Raw genomic sequence first — 17,330 nt, forward strand, 5'->3', positions numbered from 1 at the left:
AAAAACTCATTTTCTAATAGAATATTGCTGTTGTGTGAGGTGTGTGACTGGTGGATGAAAGTTTTGGGGATTTACTTGGCTGATGCATTTTCTTTTGGTACCACTTTGAACCTGCCAATTAGTTGTTTTGATCTATCATTCTAAGGGAGTATGCTTAGACAACTTCTAAACTAGGCCTTCATATTTTTTGATTTTTAACAGTGCACTGAGATTTTTGTTTGGCAATTTTCTCTTTTTCAAGCAGGCCTGCAAGATCGGAATCGAAAGCGCTATACAACATGTTGATCAATCGCAAGTGAGCTTCTCCAAAATTAAAATGGGCTCGGGAGAAAGCCACTTTTTTGGGACAATCAGAAAACAAGTCCCTGGCAAAAAGGATTCAGCGAGGTAATCCAGTCTAAATTTAGCACATGATTCTCCTTATGGGGACCTGATATGTTTAATATGCTGCTGAGAATATAGCCCAGAAGAAGCGTATAGTATAGCTTTTATTTTGGAAAGAGACATTTCTCTGTAATAAACTCTCTTTTCCAAAGATGAGTGATTTCTCCATCAGAGAGATTTATTTTTTTATTACTTTGTTGTTTCAGCAACATTCAATTTAAAAACTGTACTTTTGAGTTAAAATATCTATTTATAATTTTAATAAATGACAAATTAAAAAGGCATGAACATTTTTTTTGCATCGAAAAAATATCGAACCGTGACACCAAAGTATCGAACCGAACCGAACCGTGAATTTTGTGTATCGTTGCACCCCTACAGAATAGATATCAGAGCCTTAAACAGGCTGACTTCTGCTAAATGGGTCAAACTGGGCAGAAAGTCTACAAACACATAACATCCTTATAGAATATGATGTAACACTATAGATCAACTTACCTCAGAATATATAAAGCATATAAACAATTACAGCAATATGATGCAACAAACACAGCAGTACTACTAATCCAAAAATACTCAAAGCTTCATAGAACTGAAACAAACATTTATTTTTAGCTCCATTCAGCTGCTGATACATACTTTAGGTTTCTGAACATTAAACTTGTTGCTGCCTTTCATAGTGTGTAACTTGAAGGCCCTGAGTACTTTCTCCCACACTGCAAACACTGGATGATAACATTATTTGAACATTACCTAATAAGACTGATTCAGGACAGACAGTTAGTTATGTTAAACTTTCCTAGCAGTCCTTCACAAACAGGGAACAGTCTGTCTATTCTCTCCATCTGTCAGCTGCTGCTGGCTCTTCCTCCTCCTCTTCCTCACACACTGCTGAGTTTGTCCTGGTGGATCATCAGGGGTGCAAAGCCTCACAGATGATGTGCAGCAGTGGGTCCCTCAGTCTGTCCTCACTCTGGACACTTGCAGTCGTCACACATGGAAATCAAATGTGTGATAAGCTGCAGGATTCAAACACAAGTGTAACTTATAAATACATGTTCATACTTTTATTCCACAATCAGAGAGAAAGAAACAGAGAGAGAGTGCAGGACAGACACACAGGTGACAGTCTCAGGTGTATACACTGCTACAAACAGGAGGATTTAGTGTTTGTGTTATTACGAGTGCTAAACAAGAAGAGTTCCCAGCTGGTACAGTGGACACATGTGTGACTGCTGTGATTAAAGCATCTTTCTTTCAGCTTAACGAGTGAACCGTCAGCTCGTTCAAACACACGTTAAAGTCCGTTTGGCTCGACACCACCGAACAGAGGCAGCAATATAACATAGCTAACATTAACAGTGCAGTGAATCCTGCTTGTGCCGTGATATTCAGGACTGCAAACCGAGCAGCATCACTGACTTTCAGCCTGTTGTGTTTGTGGATATATGACTGACTTTAATTATCCACAAAATCATCACATTCTCTGTAAGATTAAGGTCGACTATTGAACGGCGTATATTTTAAAGTAGAGGCTTTAAAACCAAGTTAACGCTGAAAGTACAAACACCGCTAATGTCACATAACTTTGCTGACATGTGGCCAACAGTAATGTTTTAATGTTCTTCATTATTAAACATTCGCACATAAATAAGTGACATAATATTCAGTACTTACTTTTGACAGTTTACTCTTCGGCCGCTCCGCTTCTGCCGTATTTTGGGCAAAATTCCACACCGCCGCGCTATGAATTGTGGGATATATGGGACCACGAAGCGTGTGGACCACACTTGATATTTGGGGCAATCGACGGCGCATTTGGAGTACACTTCGGATTGGGACAGCCGTCGTCGCGTCGCTGTGACATAATAGGTCTCAAAATGCGTGCTTCAAGCGTGCGGTCTCTTAATCCTCTCTTAACAGCCGAGAAAACGTGTTTGTAGCGTCCAACACAGCAGCCATGTTCCTGCAATCACCAGTAAAACCTTTAATGGGAAAAAAGCGAGCGGAAGCCCTTCATCAAAGCACCTGAACAACAAACTCTGACGAGAAGAAAAGCAAACTGGAACCTGCTCCATCCACCACTGTTTGTTTTATACACAGAAAAATCTGCACTAAGATTCCAAAAGTTGTATTAAAATCTGCAGATGAACTGTTAACTTGGTCTGATACCATGTTTAAATTATACAGTTTACTGTATAAAGGCTGACGGCAGTCGTCCCAATTTACATGGAAGCGCACCTGCAGCAAGCAGGGGTGAGTCTAAAGGGGGGAATGTAGTGTACTACACAATATTTATTTCAAGGCTTTAACATTTTTCAGATTGAAAGTGAAATAATATAAAATATTGTGCTAAACTGCATTAATATTTAAAAATATGAAAATAAAAGCTTTTTTAAAACCCAATCAAAATATACATGGGCCAGTAAAACTCTGCACTACTGACTTGAAGGTTTCCGAATTATTGTTAATATTAATTAATGTCTGCACCATCATAATGTCTTATTTTCAGCATCACAAAAACTTTGCATCAAAGAACAGGGCAAACATCAGAATGCTGATATGGTTGTTTCTCTTCATTATAGCCACCAGATTCTCCTTTAAAGGCTTACAGACACAAAGTCACTCATTCACATTCACACATGTGTTTCCACATTTTAAAACTAATGTACAAAAACATATGAAGCCTTTGAGAAAGACAAGGTAAAGGTACATTATGTCCCTAAGAGAAAGACATCAAAAGAAGCAGGTTTTATTTTGATGGGCACATCATTGCGGCCAGTCACATGCAATGAAAGACTGGGCTTATACCAATATATGAAAAAAGGAAAAGGGGGCAGATGTTCCGAAGACAGCAAGGTACACAGAGAAACAGGGCACCAGATTTAAGTGCAAGCATGTTGGGGAAAAAGTGAAGGAACGAGTGACAATGTAAAAAGAGCAGCCTCTTACTGCATTTCAATGATATTAGAGACTGCAAAGCTAAGTGAAATAAAATTAGGAGCTGGCTAAAGTGATACCCTTTTGATTTTCAGCCATTTTCCATTGTGGAAAAGGTTTCAATCTTGTCCAGGCCTTAAACCTGAAATGTGTGTTTCCATAGTAGCAACAAATCCATAAAAATAGTGCCTTTGTGAAAACACTGAATAAAATACCGCTTCTTGAAAAAGCCTAAATTTACAGTTCAGTATTAAATATTACATAAAATAAACTATTAACATTCAAGGTGTGTTTGAATGGCAGAGGTGCAGAAATGTCTGCATGTAGCACAGAGCCATGGCTCTTGTCTGAATGAGTGTCACAGGCCTGAATGTGCGCTTGAAGCTATTTATAATTATATAATAATAATAATTATAATAATTTATAATTCTTAACCTTTTCTTTAATCTGCTCACCACAAACAAGCAAAGGCATACATTTTGGACTTTAACTGTATTTTCATAAGCTTTACAGCTTTTCATACTTCTGAAAACCTTATGGCCATTTATACTACACAAAGTAATTAAGCAGTAAACAATTAGCCTGTTGAACCTCAATGCCCCTGATGAGAGGGAGAACATCTGATTTAATGGGGTGTACCGCCAGATCTTTATAGAAGTGTGATATCTACAGAAAGGTCAAAATCTCAGTTAAAAGCTCAAAAAAACGTTTCAACCATCACCAAACAGCTAAAACAACCAAAAATTAAAGAGCAGGCAAACAGATTCCAGAAAAAGATGTGAACACAAAGTGCAAATCCCCCGTTCACTTGAGGGCACGTGCACAGACATGCCGTCGGGTGCTGAAAGATGACATCTGACAGATTCCTAAACTGCAGGTTCTGCTTCACTCTCAGACCAAAATTCACTCACAGTTAAAAAACAAAAAAAACAAACAACTTTACTTAATTTTACAGATTTCTTATAATTTAACTCCAAAGAGTCATGCTGACAGATTTCTTTTTTTGTTACAGGAGCTTTTTCTTTATATTGAAAAACAGTTAAATATGTAACTTCTTTACACTGACAGAATAGGGAATTTCACTGATCCAGCCCGCTGACACCAAAGTGGGCTTTTTGTGGCCTGCAGTGTAAAATGAGTTTGACACCTCGAGTTTGGACATTAATGAATACTAAAAGCCTATGAGTTTTATATATAATACAAATTGAATATAACTTTAACACATTTAACACATAAGATTAAACAATCAATACTAATAAAAAAAAATTGAATAAAAAAAATAAAATGAAAGAACTAAAAACTAATTTTTGCCTTCCTATATAGGTTAGACCTGAACTCAACCTTTTTTCTTTTTCTTTTTAAACACTCTAGGCTGTTTAAACAGTGGTTTAGTGGAATGATATGGTTGATGAAGAACACATTTCCAATCACGAGACATTAGCGGTAAATGTCTATAGAAAGTTTTGCCACTAAAAAGGAAAAGAATGTGCACTGCTGTGTTTCGCAAATTTTATGAGTCAATTTTTTTTTTTAATCACAGATCAGGTGTGGACTAGAAATGTTTTGCGATGAAGCTCTGTTAGTCTTTTAGTCCAGGGTTAGCTTTAATCTACATCTGAGAAACTGGGTGAACGAGTCAAGGTTGAACTAACCTTGATACATCTTTTAGGATGTCTTTTGCTACAAAATTTATTCTTTTGCATTTCCACCTATTCAGGTGTTTAATGTTTTGACTATTAGATAAGAGCTGTGACATAACATAATTATGCAACTGTCTTAATAAGACTAATAGGAGATTATTTGACATTGGTTGGATGTGGTTTTCATAAGGTTTGTACATGTGTGTACAAAAAAATATGTGTGAGATATTTTTAATCCAGCAGCTCTGCAAACCTCTCTTACTTACGTGTCACAGAAGACAAGTTTTTACAGTACACTGTACTGTCAACAAAACCGCACATCGGAAACTTTGCAGAAGATTTGTAGCTGAGTTTTTGCATTTTATGTAACATTTAAAAAAGTTGGAATATGAAGAAACCTTTTGACCTTTTGCTTTTATCATATTCATCCAAAGTAACCTTTGCAGCGCAGTCTAAATATCATCACATACATGTTTGCACAGTGTGCCCATAATATCAGCTCATAAACAACCCCAAACCGAGAGTACTGCCATGTGTATAAGTTTCCTACTTCTACCCATTAACACAAACCGAATCAAAACACTTGTACAGATTTGCTGATGTGAGGTAACAAACTCCTCTAAAGCGTAAATGCACTGAAGCTTACACCTGTTATGTTTAAATCATGGCGACAAACGCCCTTTCGCATTTAACCTTAACAAGCATCTGACCACTTTCACAGTCCAAACTGCCTTACCCAGGGTGGAAAGTCAGTCTTTTTCCAGATGTGGTTTCTCTTCTACATGCTAGCCTCGAGCTAGCCACTTAGCCGCTTGTGCTACTTCCTGGTGTTCTCTACATCACTTGAAACGTAGTAACTGGCATGTGGTTTAACGGTGTGTACCGCCAGATCTTTAGGAGAGACCGGGGATAGTTGTAACATTTTTGACATTTCTGTTTGTAGCTTGGAGCTCTTTTAAGGTAGTGGATTCAAAATGTAATGCAAAGTATTTACATGTCTCGGCTATTAAATAGTACAGCTATTTTCTCTGCAGCACAATTACTTATTGCATGGTGTGGTCTCAAACACAAAGAGTGAAATATTACAACTAACCCCATAGTCTGAGTTAGTTGTAACATATGCTGGGGTGAAATGTAACACAATGAAATAAGGGTTCTGACAAAATCTTAACATGTAATCTTTTTTATTCAATACCAGAATACACTTAGAACTATTTATGTAGCTATGCCAACATATGCGTGTGTGTGACAAGATGCAGAAATCTAGCTTTTGAACATATTCCAACCCCCCAAAAAAGACAAATTATGGAATTTTCAACAACTGAATATTTCATTCATTTTGGCTGGTCTTCTCTTCCTTGAGTTTGGCCTCATTGTCTCAATGGGCACTGTAACCTGTAACTCTTGCACCAACTTTTGAATATAACAATGAAGCTGAAAAAATGTAGTTGTGCACCAGCATCACAATTCCATTGCAATGTCCCTGAGAAGAATTACTTTTTTTCATGGCTTACATTGGTGTGGTTTGCAAAGTGCTTCAGAAAGATGAGGAAATCTGTTTCTTGCACCCACCCTGATTTATTTCCACTACCAATACTTCCTACTGGCCCATCTCTGACAAAGTGGTCTGCATAACTTATGCGTTGGAACACAAACATTGGAGGAATTGTGTTGCCAATGGCATTAACCGCATATACAAAGGTGACCAGTGAACCTCTCTCTGCTGATGTCATTGCCCTAACTTGTTTAAAATAAGTTAAAGTAATAGTGTGGTAAGGTGTAACGTTTGCATTATTGTTACAGCTGACCCAGACTCCTATAGCCATGAACTAACTAACATTACAGCCGACTGCTAAAACACTAGCACTAAAGACCTACACAGAATATATCACCATATAGAAGGTCCTGAGTTCGATTCCATCATCAGTCTGGGGTTTTCTGTGTGGAGTTTGCGTGTTCTCCCCGTGTTTGCGTGGGTTCCCTCCGGGTACTCTGGCTTCCTCCCACCGTCCAAAGACATGCAGCTTGTGGGGATAGGTTAATTGATTAATCCAAATTGCCCATAGGTGTGAATGTGAGCGCGAATTGTGTCTGTCCCTGTGTGTTAGCCCTGCGACAGACTGGCGACCTGTCCAGGGTGTACCCCGCCTCTCGCCCTATGACAGCTGGGATAGGCTCCAGCGCCCCCTGTGACCCTGAAAAAGATAAGCGGAAGGGAATGGATGGAGTTTAACTGCAAAGCAGATAATACTATTAGAAATTGAAATAAATTTTTAAAAAATTACTTTTTGGCATAAAAATTACTTTTCTTCTTCTTAAATTGTCTGTGTTTGCCCAAATTTGCTCATTTTTCACATGTGATAGAAGAACTGAATTGGGCATGTATAGATTGAATCACATCATTTGAAACTTGATGTTTCCCTGATTGGAGAAATTGGAAGTGTTACAACTGACCCACGTTACAACTATCCGGTCTCCCTATAGATGTGTGGTATCTACAGATTAACTGAGCCTCAGAGAGCGAGAGCAGAGGCTAGAGCAATTTGCTGGTCTGGAGCATTCAGGTGTGCTAAGACTCACACCTGAAGAAACCACAAGACTTCTGGAGGAATGTCCTTTGGACAGATAAGACCAAAGTGAAGACGTTTGACCGCCTCATACTCAGTGAAAAGTACAGTGATGGAGGGACAATCAATTCAGCTTGCTTTGCACCCACAGAACCTGGGCACCTTGAACTCCTCCATATACTAGAGTCAAATGTGAGGCCATCTGATTCCAAACACAAGAGGAAATCTAGAAAGGAGTGGTTTAAAAAGAAAAGAATAAATATATTGTAATGGCTCAGTCGAAAGTTCAGCCCTCATCTCGACTCACTAGCTGTGGCAGGACCTCAAAAGAGCCATGCATGAATGACTCCCTGCAAACCTCAATGAATGGAAACAATTTTCAACAAACAGACGGTCAAATATTTCTTCATGATGTGAGAGACTGATAAAGTCACAATGATAAACTGGTTATACAATCTTTTGAATCTTAGTGTCTACTTAAAAACGAAACAGTGTAATATCTGAGGTTTTATTTACTTCATTTTAGAACCATCTTTTTTTTTTTATTATGTCCTGATGTGATTGTGTCACATGACTGTACATTAGCTACAGCAGACATCCACTGCATGATGTTTCTTTGTCACAACTAGAACAATTTTTAGTGGATCCTGCAGTTTTCCATGCAGGACTTTCATGTGATGGAGTAGTCTGAAAGTGTGCTACACCGAACAAAAAAAACAAAACAGGATCTGTGTTCTTCTTGAAGCATGTGGTGTGAATGTGTTCATTACAGAGAAAAAAAGAGAAATGAAAGCTCTTAAAAGGACAAAAATTACCCATCATGCAGTTAAAAAAAAAACAACTTTAAAAAACTTTATTGCTGAATTTAATTTTACAAATCAGTCTTGAAAAAATATAGAAAGGTGTTGCAAAATATCTGACCAGATCTCAGGTAGATCGTTTGGATGTAAATCACGCTCAGTTTCTATTGTCAGTATTGTGTGAACAACACTTCAACCTGTATGTGGTTATTAAAAATGTTAGAATTGACATTAAAAATCATACGTCAATATATCAGGATACAAAACTATACAGGGTGTTAAACAGAAACAAACATTCTCAACAACTTTGTAAAAAAACAAGACAAAAATGTTTGTTTTACTCTTTTTTTATATACACTTTTCTTTTTGGTCCTGAAAAAGGCCACACATTCACATTTCATTACACTCCATTCTTCAAATTTTGGCGTACTGTCCTGACTGCGGTCGCAGTTTCAAGGCTGATGAACTAATTCCCAAAAAGCCAGAGCTGTACAGCTACTTAGTACAGTGATGTTTCACAGTTGAGTAAAGCAACATCATTTACTTATTTCTTGCATGGCACCTGAATGTTGTTTTCTATTAACTATACATTATACATATTTCCCTAAACCTACTTGTTTATAAAAGTGAGAAAAAAAAAAACAAGTATTAAAAAAAAAAAAAACAAAACAAAAAAAACATTCACAGTGCTCTATGTACCAAAAAGACAGTTACAGAAGAACAAATTACATTTTTCCATGTCATCAAAGAAAAGAAGCCTTTACACAGAAACTTAAGTTTGGTAATAAAATATATACATTTCATAGATAACAAGTTAGTATTTAAGTACATTGAGATAAACAACGAGAATATATTTTAGTACAAATATTAGATTTAGGGAAAATAAAGCCCATAACCGATTAGTGCAGCAATGTCAGAGTAATGGTAAATATAAAGTATTAATATAAAATATGTAAATATGGCACTTAGCATCTGGTATATATAGCTCGAGTTTACCCTCGACAAGGAAATCTGATGAATGGAATAGTCTCCTCCTCCTTTAGCTTCCAAAATAGATGCACATGTACTTCCCATGAGCAGGAACAAAAGATGAAAACTAGATTTTTCAAACAACCAGTATTGCATCAGCAGTGAGTAATCACCTCCTTTGGCTCAGAAGAAAGTACTTTCCCATTTTCACTTTGGAGCTCGTCTGAGAGAAGTCACTATTTTACACATCTTCCTCCCAGTAAAATCCTTCACAAAGAGAAAATGAAAGATTAAATTTTTGGAGAGACAGAGTAACAAAGTCAAATGTCAATAAACACTAGCAAAACTGTTAGTGGCTGATAAAAGCTGCAGAAAGAGCAACAGAGTCACTCTGGTTTAACCAGTAATGTAGTAGATGTGGCATTAGGAAACTCACAGTGAGATGTTCCGCGACGGCACCAAATCAACAAAATTCCAAGCACCAACATTACAGAGACCCCTTTACACAATATCCTGAAATAGGGGTTTGGCTTGGTATCTGAAGGTAAAAACCATCCTTCAATCACCCCTTCTGAAAAAAAAAAGAAAAAGAAAAATTGATATTATGAAATTTTCCACCGTTACCTGTATAATAACTGTTACTGTCTTTGCATTTAATATCACAGCACATTTATTCTAAAAGTACCAGGCAACACCTCAGATCAATCTTTGCTGAAATAACAATTTAAAATACTTAATAATTACCAGGTTTGCACAGAGGACTGAGTTCACATTTAGGCTCTGAGGGGAAGCCCTCTTTAGTCTCGAGTCTACTGTGAAAATAGTGGAGGCCAGTTTCTTCATCCAGGCTGTATGTGGTAGAGATGTTAGTCGTGGTTGAATTTGACAGACACGTTCCATTGTTCAAAGTCCACTGAATGTTAGGCTCTTTGCAGCTGTCAAGCTTTACAACACATTGGTAAACGTCTCCACCATTTGGAAGAGTCTTTTTGTGCTGAGAAATATTTGTCCCTGGTGAGAGATGATTTTTGTTAAAATTATGAAATTACATGAGTATTCAAAAATTGCTGGTAATCACAAATTACAACTTACCACAAAGCATGAGATTCACATAGAAATATGTGTATAGTGGAGACTTAAAACGACAACTGTATTTTCCCTGGTCTTCCGATGTGATGTTTTTTAATAGAACAGAACAATTACTGCTGTCCTTATGAAAAAATGTTTCATATCGGTGGGACAGGTTTCCTTTAAAATCTAAGGTCCCATCATTATAGCTGAAGATCAATTTTGCCTTCACCCCTCTCTCCTCATCTTCGTCCACTTGCCACTTGAAGTCCTTATTCAAATCTCTATTAGGGCAGTCACATGGCAGGAGCACATCGTCTTTCTCAAAGCCTTTGACAGTGATGCCTTCACCTGCAACAGAAAAGATGACCAATCATAAGTCCAGTTATGAGAATCACAATGTCAGTTTTCCTCCTGCATTAAATTATCAAAAGTAAACTTGATAAACTAGGAAAACACAGAACTTGCTGCTTCACAAAAGTTCAATAATCACAGAGAAACTGAGGAACAACTTGTGGGCTTTACAGCTCTGCTGTTAGAGTCATTTTCAGATGAAAGGATTTCTCGTGAGGATATGTAGGATTTGCTGTATCTTCTAAAAGACCTGGCATAATCATAAAAACACAATTCAGTGATTTGGGTTCATCAATAGTACAAAAAGAGCAGAAGGTCAAGTGCCTATAGCTCAATAAAGTGTTATATTTATGTAGGCTATAGTGACTATAACAAACTAAATAACTAACTACTAGTTAAAACTAGTTGTTTTCATGTCGTTCTTGTGTAATGTTTAGCTGAGTACATTCCTCCCTGTGAAATATTAACAATCATATTTAACAACTGTACATTTAAAACAATCATCCGGCAACACCACATTTTTATTTACCATCCACACAATCACTAATGTTTGCTTTTGTTGCTCTTGTTTCACTTTCTGATAAATCTCCAGTACATCTGCACAGTTGTTTGTGTGTTTCATGTTTTCCATCTGTTGTTCTTTTACACTTCAAGTGATAACTGCCTAAATACTTCTAGATTCAAATTATAATCCCTTCTATTGTGCCAATTGCTACATGGAATTTAGCAACATGTTCTGTCTTAGTTTAGGCATGAAACTAAGACATGATTGCACAACCACTCCTCATTAGAGATTTGAGCCTCAATTTGTTTGCATTTCTTCAGATTAAATAAAGAAAACACATCGAAAGAAAAGAGCTGAAAGAGCTGATGATAACCAGACGATGTAAACAGACAGCTCTGACCTGACAGTTCAGGTCATCTCCAATAAACTAATATAGTTAAAACAGTCAAGGCAAAGGTCTTCTGTGACTGTTTATTGGATTTTACAAAGTAGGCGTGTTTGTTTCTGTATCTATAAATAATCAAATTCTTTTAATCAAAGAATTTCTCGATTCTGATGAGAAAGATTTCAGATTTTTTGGGGAGAATGTATATTTGTGCATTCAAATTGCATCTCTGAGGATTTGCATTAGGTTTAGTCATAACTAAATACTAAAAATGTATGAGTTTCATATGCATAACTACATGTAATTGTACCATATTTAACACAATTTGATTTTTATTATTGATTGTTTAATCTTACGTACAAAGTGAATTAAAACAAATACTAAAATGAAAGAACTAAAAACAAATGATTGCCTTCCTATACAGGTTAGACCTGAACTCGACCTTGTTGTTTTAACACCCTAGGCTGCTTTAACAGTGGTTTCCGGTTGAAGAAGAACACATTTTCAATCACGTGACATTAGTGAAAAAACTTTCTATAAACATTCACTGCTAAAAAGGAAAACAAACTGTAACTTTTATGAGTGTTAAAAGATGTGAACCTTAAGTAATCTAATAGACTTTACCACAGCAGCCCAGTAGTTACTCCCACTTTAGCTCATAGCTAAAAGTATGATTTAAAAAAACCAAAAAACATTTGCAATGTCTTTGATAAAGGAAGAGCTAAAGCTTTCATAAGTCTTAAAACTTCAGTTTCACAGAAAAGGCGTGGACTAGAAATGTTTTGCGAGGGAGCTCTTTTAGTCTTTTAGTTCAGGGTTAGCTTTAATCCACGTCTGGGAATCTGGGTGAATGAGTCAAGGTTGAACTGACTTTGAACCGTCTTTTAGGATGTCACACACTACAGATTTTATTGCTTTGCATTTCTACCCAAACAAGTGATTCACCTTTCTGATTTTTAGGTAAGAGCTGTGTGAAAATTAACACGATTATGTAACTGTCTTAATAAGACTATTAGAAATTGTATGATGTAGTTTTCATAAAGTGATAATGTGTGTACAAAAAAATGTGTGTGAGCTTTTTTAATCCAGTTTTGATTATAAAAGAACAGCTTTTCAAACAGCTCTTACACTGTGGTATTTTTAATTGCTGTAGCAGAACATGTAATTGAATTGTTTAAACTGTTTATGATTTGGTTACTCATTGAATGTGGTCTTAACTTCATCTAGGTCACACATTAGTACTTTTGGCTACTCCCCAGGTGGACAGAGGTGTTTGATTTGGCACAAATTCTTCACTGGATTTTCTGATCCAGGCTGCAAAGAGTGAGCTCCTGCAATCAAACTGGGGATCTTTGCGCATAAAGCAAACATGTGGAGCACTAAAACCCCTGTCCCAGTTCCATCTGAGTTCCATCTATACACAAACACAATCTGTCTAGCATATTAATAGCTTTTCATGTACAGTAAACAGGTAAGATTTTTTTTCTGCCAAGATAACCTCCATATGGTATCCAAGATTTAAAAATTTTCAGTATCATTGTAAGTGTGACTAGAATTGCTCCACCCAAGAATAAGTCTCAACTAACAAAGTGTTTGGGTGTTCATAATAACATAAGTGCGTGACATACAAAGATAACTACGGTGGCCCCTAGAGACAAAGCACGTACAAACTCCAAAACTCTTGCAAACTCCAAAACACATGCAAACTCCAAATCACTTGCAAACTCCAAATCACTTGCAAACTCCAAAACACTTGCAAACTCCAAAACACATGCAAACTCCAAAACACTTGCAAACTCCAAAACACATGCAAACTCCAAAACACTTGCAAACTCCAAAACACTTGCAAACTCCAAAACACTTGCAAACTCCAAAACACTTGCAAACTCCAAAACACTTGCAAACTCCAAAACACTTGCAAACTCCAAAACACATGCAAACTCCAAAGCACATGCAAATTCTAAAACACAACGGAAGTGCTCCAGGACGCTAGGGGCAGTGTTGAGCTTTTGTTACCTATTAACTACACAAGCCAGGATGTACCAATGACCGGATTTGGGGTCTGCAGCCTTAAAGGCCTCATTTTAAGGCCGATTACGTCACAGCGACACGACGAAAGCTGTCCCAATTCAAAGGCTGCTCGAAATGCGGCCCTCAAATGCGTCCTTAATTTCCCTGAATTTTAAGGATGGGTCGCTGTAGCCTTCATGGCCCAACATATCCCAGATTTCATAGTGCGGCTGTGGTGTGGATAATTTTGCCGAAAAAAACGGCGGAAGCGGAGCCACCGAAGAGTAAACTTTCAGAAGTAAGTACTGAATATTATGTCACTTATTTATGCGCAAATGTTTTTTATAATGAAGAACATTAAAACATTACTGTTGGCCACATGTCGGGAAAGTTATGTGACATTAGCGATGTTTGTACTAACTTGGTTTTAAAGCCTTTACTCCAAAATATACGCCGTTCAATAGTTGACTTTAATCTTACAGAGAATGTGATGATTTTATGGATAATTAAAGTCAGTCATATATCCACAAACACAACAGGCTGAAAGTCAGTGATGCTGCTCGGTTTGCAGTCCTGAATATCACGGAACAAGCAGGATTCACTGCACTGTTAATGTTAGCTATGTTATATTGCTGCCTCTGTTCGGTGGTGTCGAGCCAAATGGAGTTTAACGTGTGTTTGAACGAGCTGACGGTTCACTCGTTAAGCTGAAAGAAAGATGCTTTAATCAAGGAGTCACACATGTGTCCACTGTACCATCTGGGAACTCTTCTTGTTTCGTAATAACACAGTCCTCCTTCTTTTGTGCTGTTTTGTAGCAGTGTATACACCTGAGACTGTCACCTGTCTATCTGCCCTGCACTCTCTCTCTTTTTCTTTCTCTCTGATTGTGTAATAAAAGTATGAACATGTATTTATAAGTTACACTTGTGTTTGAATCCTGCAGCTTATCACACATTTGATTTCCATGTGTGGCAACTGCAAGTGTCCAGAGTGAGGACAGACTGAGGGACCCACTGCTGCACATCATCTGTGAGGCTTTGCACCCCTGATGATCCACCAGGACTCAGCAGTGTGTGAGGAAGAGGAGGAGGAAGAGCCAGCAGCAGCTGACAGATGGAGAGAATAGACAGACTGTTCCCTGTTTGTGAAGGACTGCTAGGAAAGTTTAACATAACTAATTGTCTGTCCTGAATCAGTCTTATTAGGTAATGTTCAAATAATTTTTATCATTCCAGTGTTTGCAGTGTGGGAGAAAGTACTCAGGGCCTTCAAGTTAAACACTATGAAAGGCAGCAACAAGTTTAATATTCAGAAACCTAAAGTATGTATCAGCAGCAGAATGGACCTAAAAATAAATGTTTGTTTCAGTTCTATGAAGCTTTGAGTATTTTGGATTAGTAGCAGTGCTGTGTTTGTTGCATCATATTGCTGTAATTGTTTATATGCTTTATATATTCTGAGGTAAGTTGATCTATAGTGTTACATCATATTCTATAATGATGCTATGTGTTTGTAGACTTTCTGCCCAGTTTGACCCATTTAGCAGAAGTCAGCCTGTTTAAGGCTCTGATATCTATTCTGTATGACTTAAAGCAGTTATGACATGGTCTGATTTTCTCACCCAATAAAGGAATATTCAATATATCAGTCTACTCTTCATTTTATCAGAAACAGTTATCACAGCTCATATAATTTCTTTTTACACACATATGTAAGCAATGAGCCAAATTTAGTAATGCCAACATACTGAAGGAACAACATTTCTCTCTTATATATGATACACCTATATATGCACTGTCAAAGATACTTGTCTTTGAGTGAAGATTTAAGGTGATAAGACCTATAAATAACTGCAACTTGAATCTGTACTGAGGCTCAGTATTTGACACAGAGTTCATGTTTACTGCTGTAATAGCTAATAATGATTAATATAATAACTATAATATTGGCCATATTATATTTACATTACCAAAGTGATATGACTTTAGTCTCATGAACAACATTAGCTAATTGTTATTTACTAACTAATCTTAAATGACTGTTCAGTACAGAAATGAAGCCCAAAAATCATGTTTTACTGTCCTGTGGTCTCAACCTCAGATACTTATCAAATCACACAAAGCTCTTGTACAAACAAACAAACAAATGAACAAAATATGTTTTCCTTCATTTCTGTCAAACAAAGTTGTATGACACGTTTCCAGCGGTTAGTATCATGGTTGCTAGGCAACCTGGGAAGCGCGACAGAGACTAGACCGTCCCATACAGACAATCTTGCCGTTTATTTTGCAAATCGAGCTCAACACTGCCCCTAGCGCCCTGGAGCACTTCCGTTGTGTTTTGGAATTTGCATGTGCTTTGGGGTTTGCATGTGTTTTGGAGTTTGCAAGTGTTTTGGAGTTTGCAAGTGTTTTGGAGTTTGCAAGTGTTTTGGAGTTTGCAAGTGTTTTGGAGTTTGCATGCGTTTTGGAGTTTGCAAGTGTTTTGGAGTTTGCAAGTGTTTTGGAGTTTGCATGCGTTTTGGAGTTTGCATGCGTTTTGGAGTTTGCAAGTGTTTTGGAGTTTGTACGTGCTTTGTCTCTAGGGGCCACCGTAGATAACCCTCAAAACAGATCAGCATTCCCAAAAGAAGTGAAACAAATCTAAGCATAACAGCACAACACTTTTTAAAAAATGTACAGTGTGACAAATACTGATAAAATGTTAAATACACTGTGCTGTGTTTGTAAGAAAAATCATAACATAACATCTTGACCAAAGATGTCTTAATGGACTGTTGATGCAACAAGGCGCAGAATAAACAAGCAAACTGGGAGTGTGTTGCTGAATACCTCCAAGAGGGGTCAAGGGAAACGAGCTATGAGCTGAAACAGGGAGGAGCATAAAACTAGCATTAAGTCTTAACTTCTTAAGTTCAAGAGTTTACTTTTGTGTTAAAAGCTGACATGAAAGTGTGACCTGGGAACGGACAACCGATTAACAGATGAAGGTCTTTTTAGCATTTACAGCAAATATAATGCAGAATTAACACTCAAGAAACATCGTGAAGATTTTTTTTGTGTTATATCAACGCTTTTGAAGTTGAAGATTGACTGACCTACTTAATTGATTAACACTGAGCAGTGCCAATAATATTTCTACACCGGTCTTAGCGTTATAAATTTAACACTAAGTAGTGCTGATTTGCTAACATTGAAGAATCAACACTGGCATTTCTGATGTGTACCCTTTTTATGAGAAGAGAACGACATAAATCTCTTTGCATTTAAATGATTTAATTGGCATGAAGACTTACCTGCGGACACCACAAAAAACGCGGAGAGCAGGAAAAAACGCATAATTCCTCCACAGGTGGACTGCTGCTAGAGGTAACCTGTACTTCCCAGATTGCGATTGATAATCTGTGTTAGTCTGCTGTCCTAATCTGCTCCTTCTGACAACACTTTCTGATGCTACATTTTCGAGAGCTCTGTAACTTCTGTGCGCCTCGAGCCAAACCACTCCACTTAAACCTCGTGTTATTGGGAAATGAAAGTCCTCTCCGGAATACCGTCACACTACGCCTATAAAAGGAAATCAATAACTAACGCGGCGAAAGTCTCGCCACCTATTGAGGACAAAGAATATTAAAACACTCGTGGGTTTAGACACTAGAGACTTGCAGCATAAATGTATGCAACACAATCTTATTTGAAATGAAATGGG

At 37.3% G+C, this 17,330-nt stretch overlaps 1 protein-coding gene across 1 annotated transcript; it reads right to left on the reverse strand.

Moving 5' to 3' along the window:
• Positions 1 to 7,813: 7,813 nt before the first annotated feature.
• LOC146500517 (uncharacterized) lies at positions 7,814 to 17,279 on the reverse strand. The gene is made up of 6 exons (XM_085135085.1): positions 16,921 to 17,279; positions 10,393 to 10,719; positions 10,045 to 10,311; positions 9,728 to 9,871; positions 9,011 to 9,559; positions 7,814 to 8,941 (listed from the first exon to the last, which is right to left on the reverse strand). Exons 1-5 carry the CDS (start codon positions 16,961 to 16,963, stop codon positions 9,537 to 9,539), a joined length of 804 nt encoding a protein of 267 aa, XP_084991211.1. The 5' UTR covers positions 16,964 to 17,279; the 3' UTR covers positions 7,814 to 8,941; positions 9,011 to 9,536.
• Between the last annotated feature and the right edge of the window lie 51 nt (positions 17,280 to 17,330).

The sequence above is a fragment of the Neolamprologus multifasciatus genome, chromosome 16 (assembly GCF_963576455.1).
Source record: "Neolamprologus multifasciatus chromosome 16, fNeoMul1.2, whole genome shotgun sequence".
Classification (NCBI taxonomy): domain Eukaryota; kingdom Metazoa; phylum Chordata; class Actinopteri; order Cichliformes; family Cichlidae; genus Neolamprologus; species Neolamprologus multifasciatus.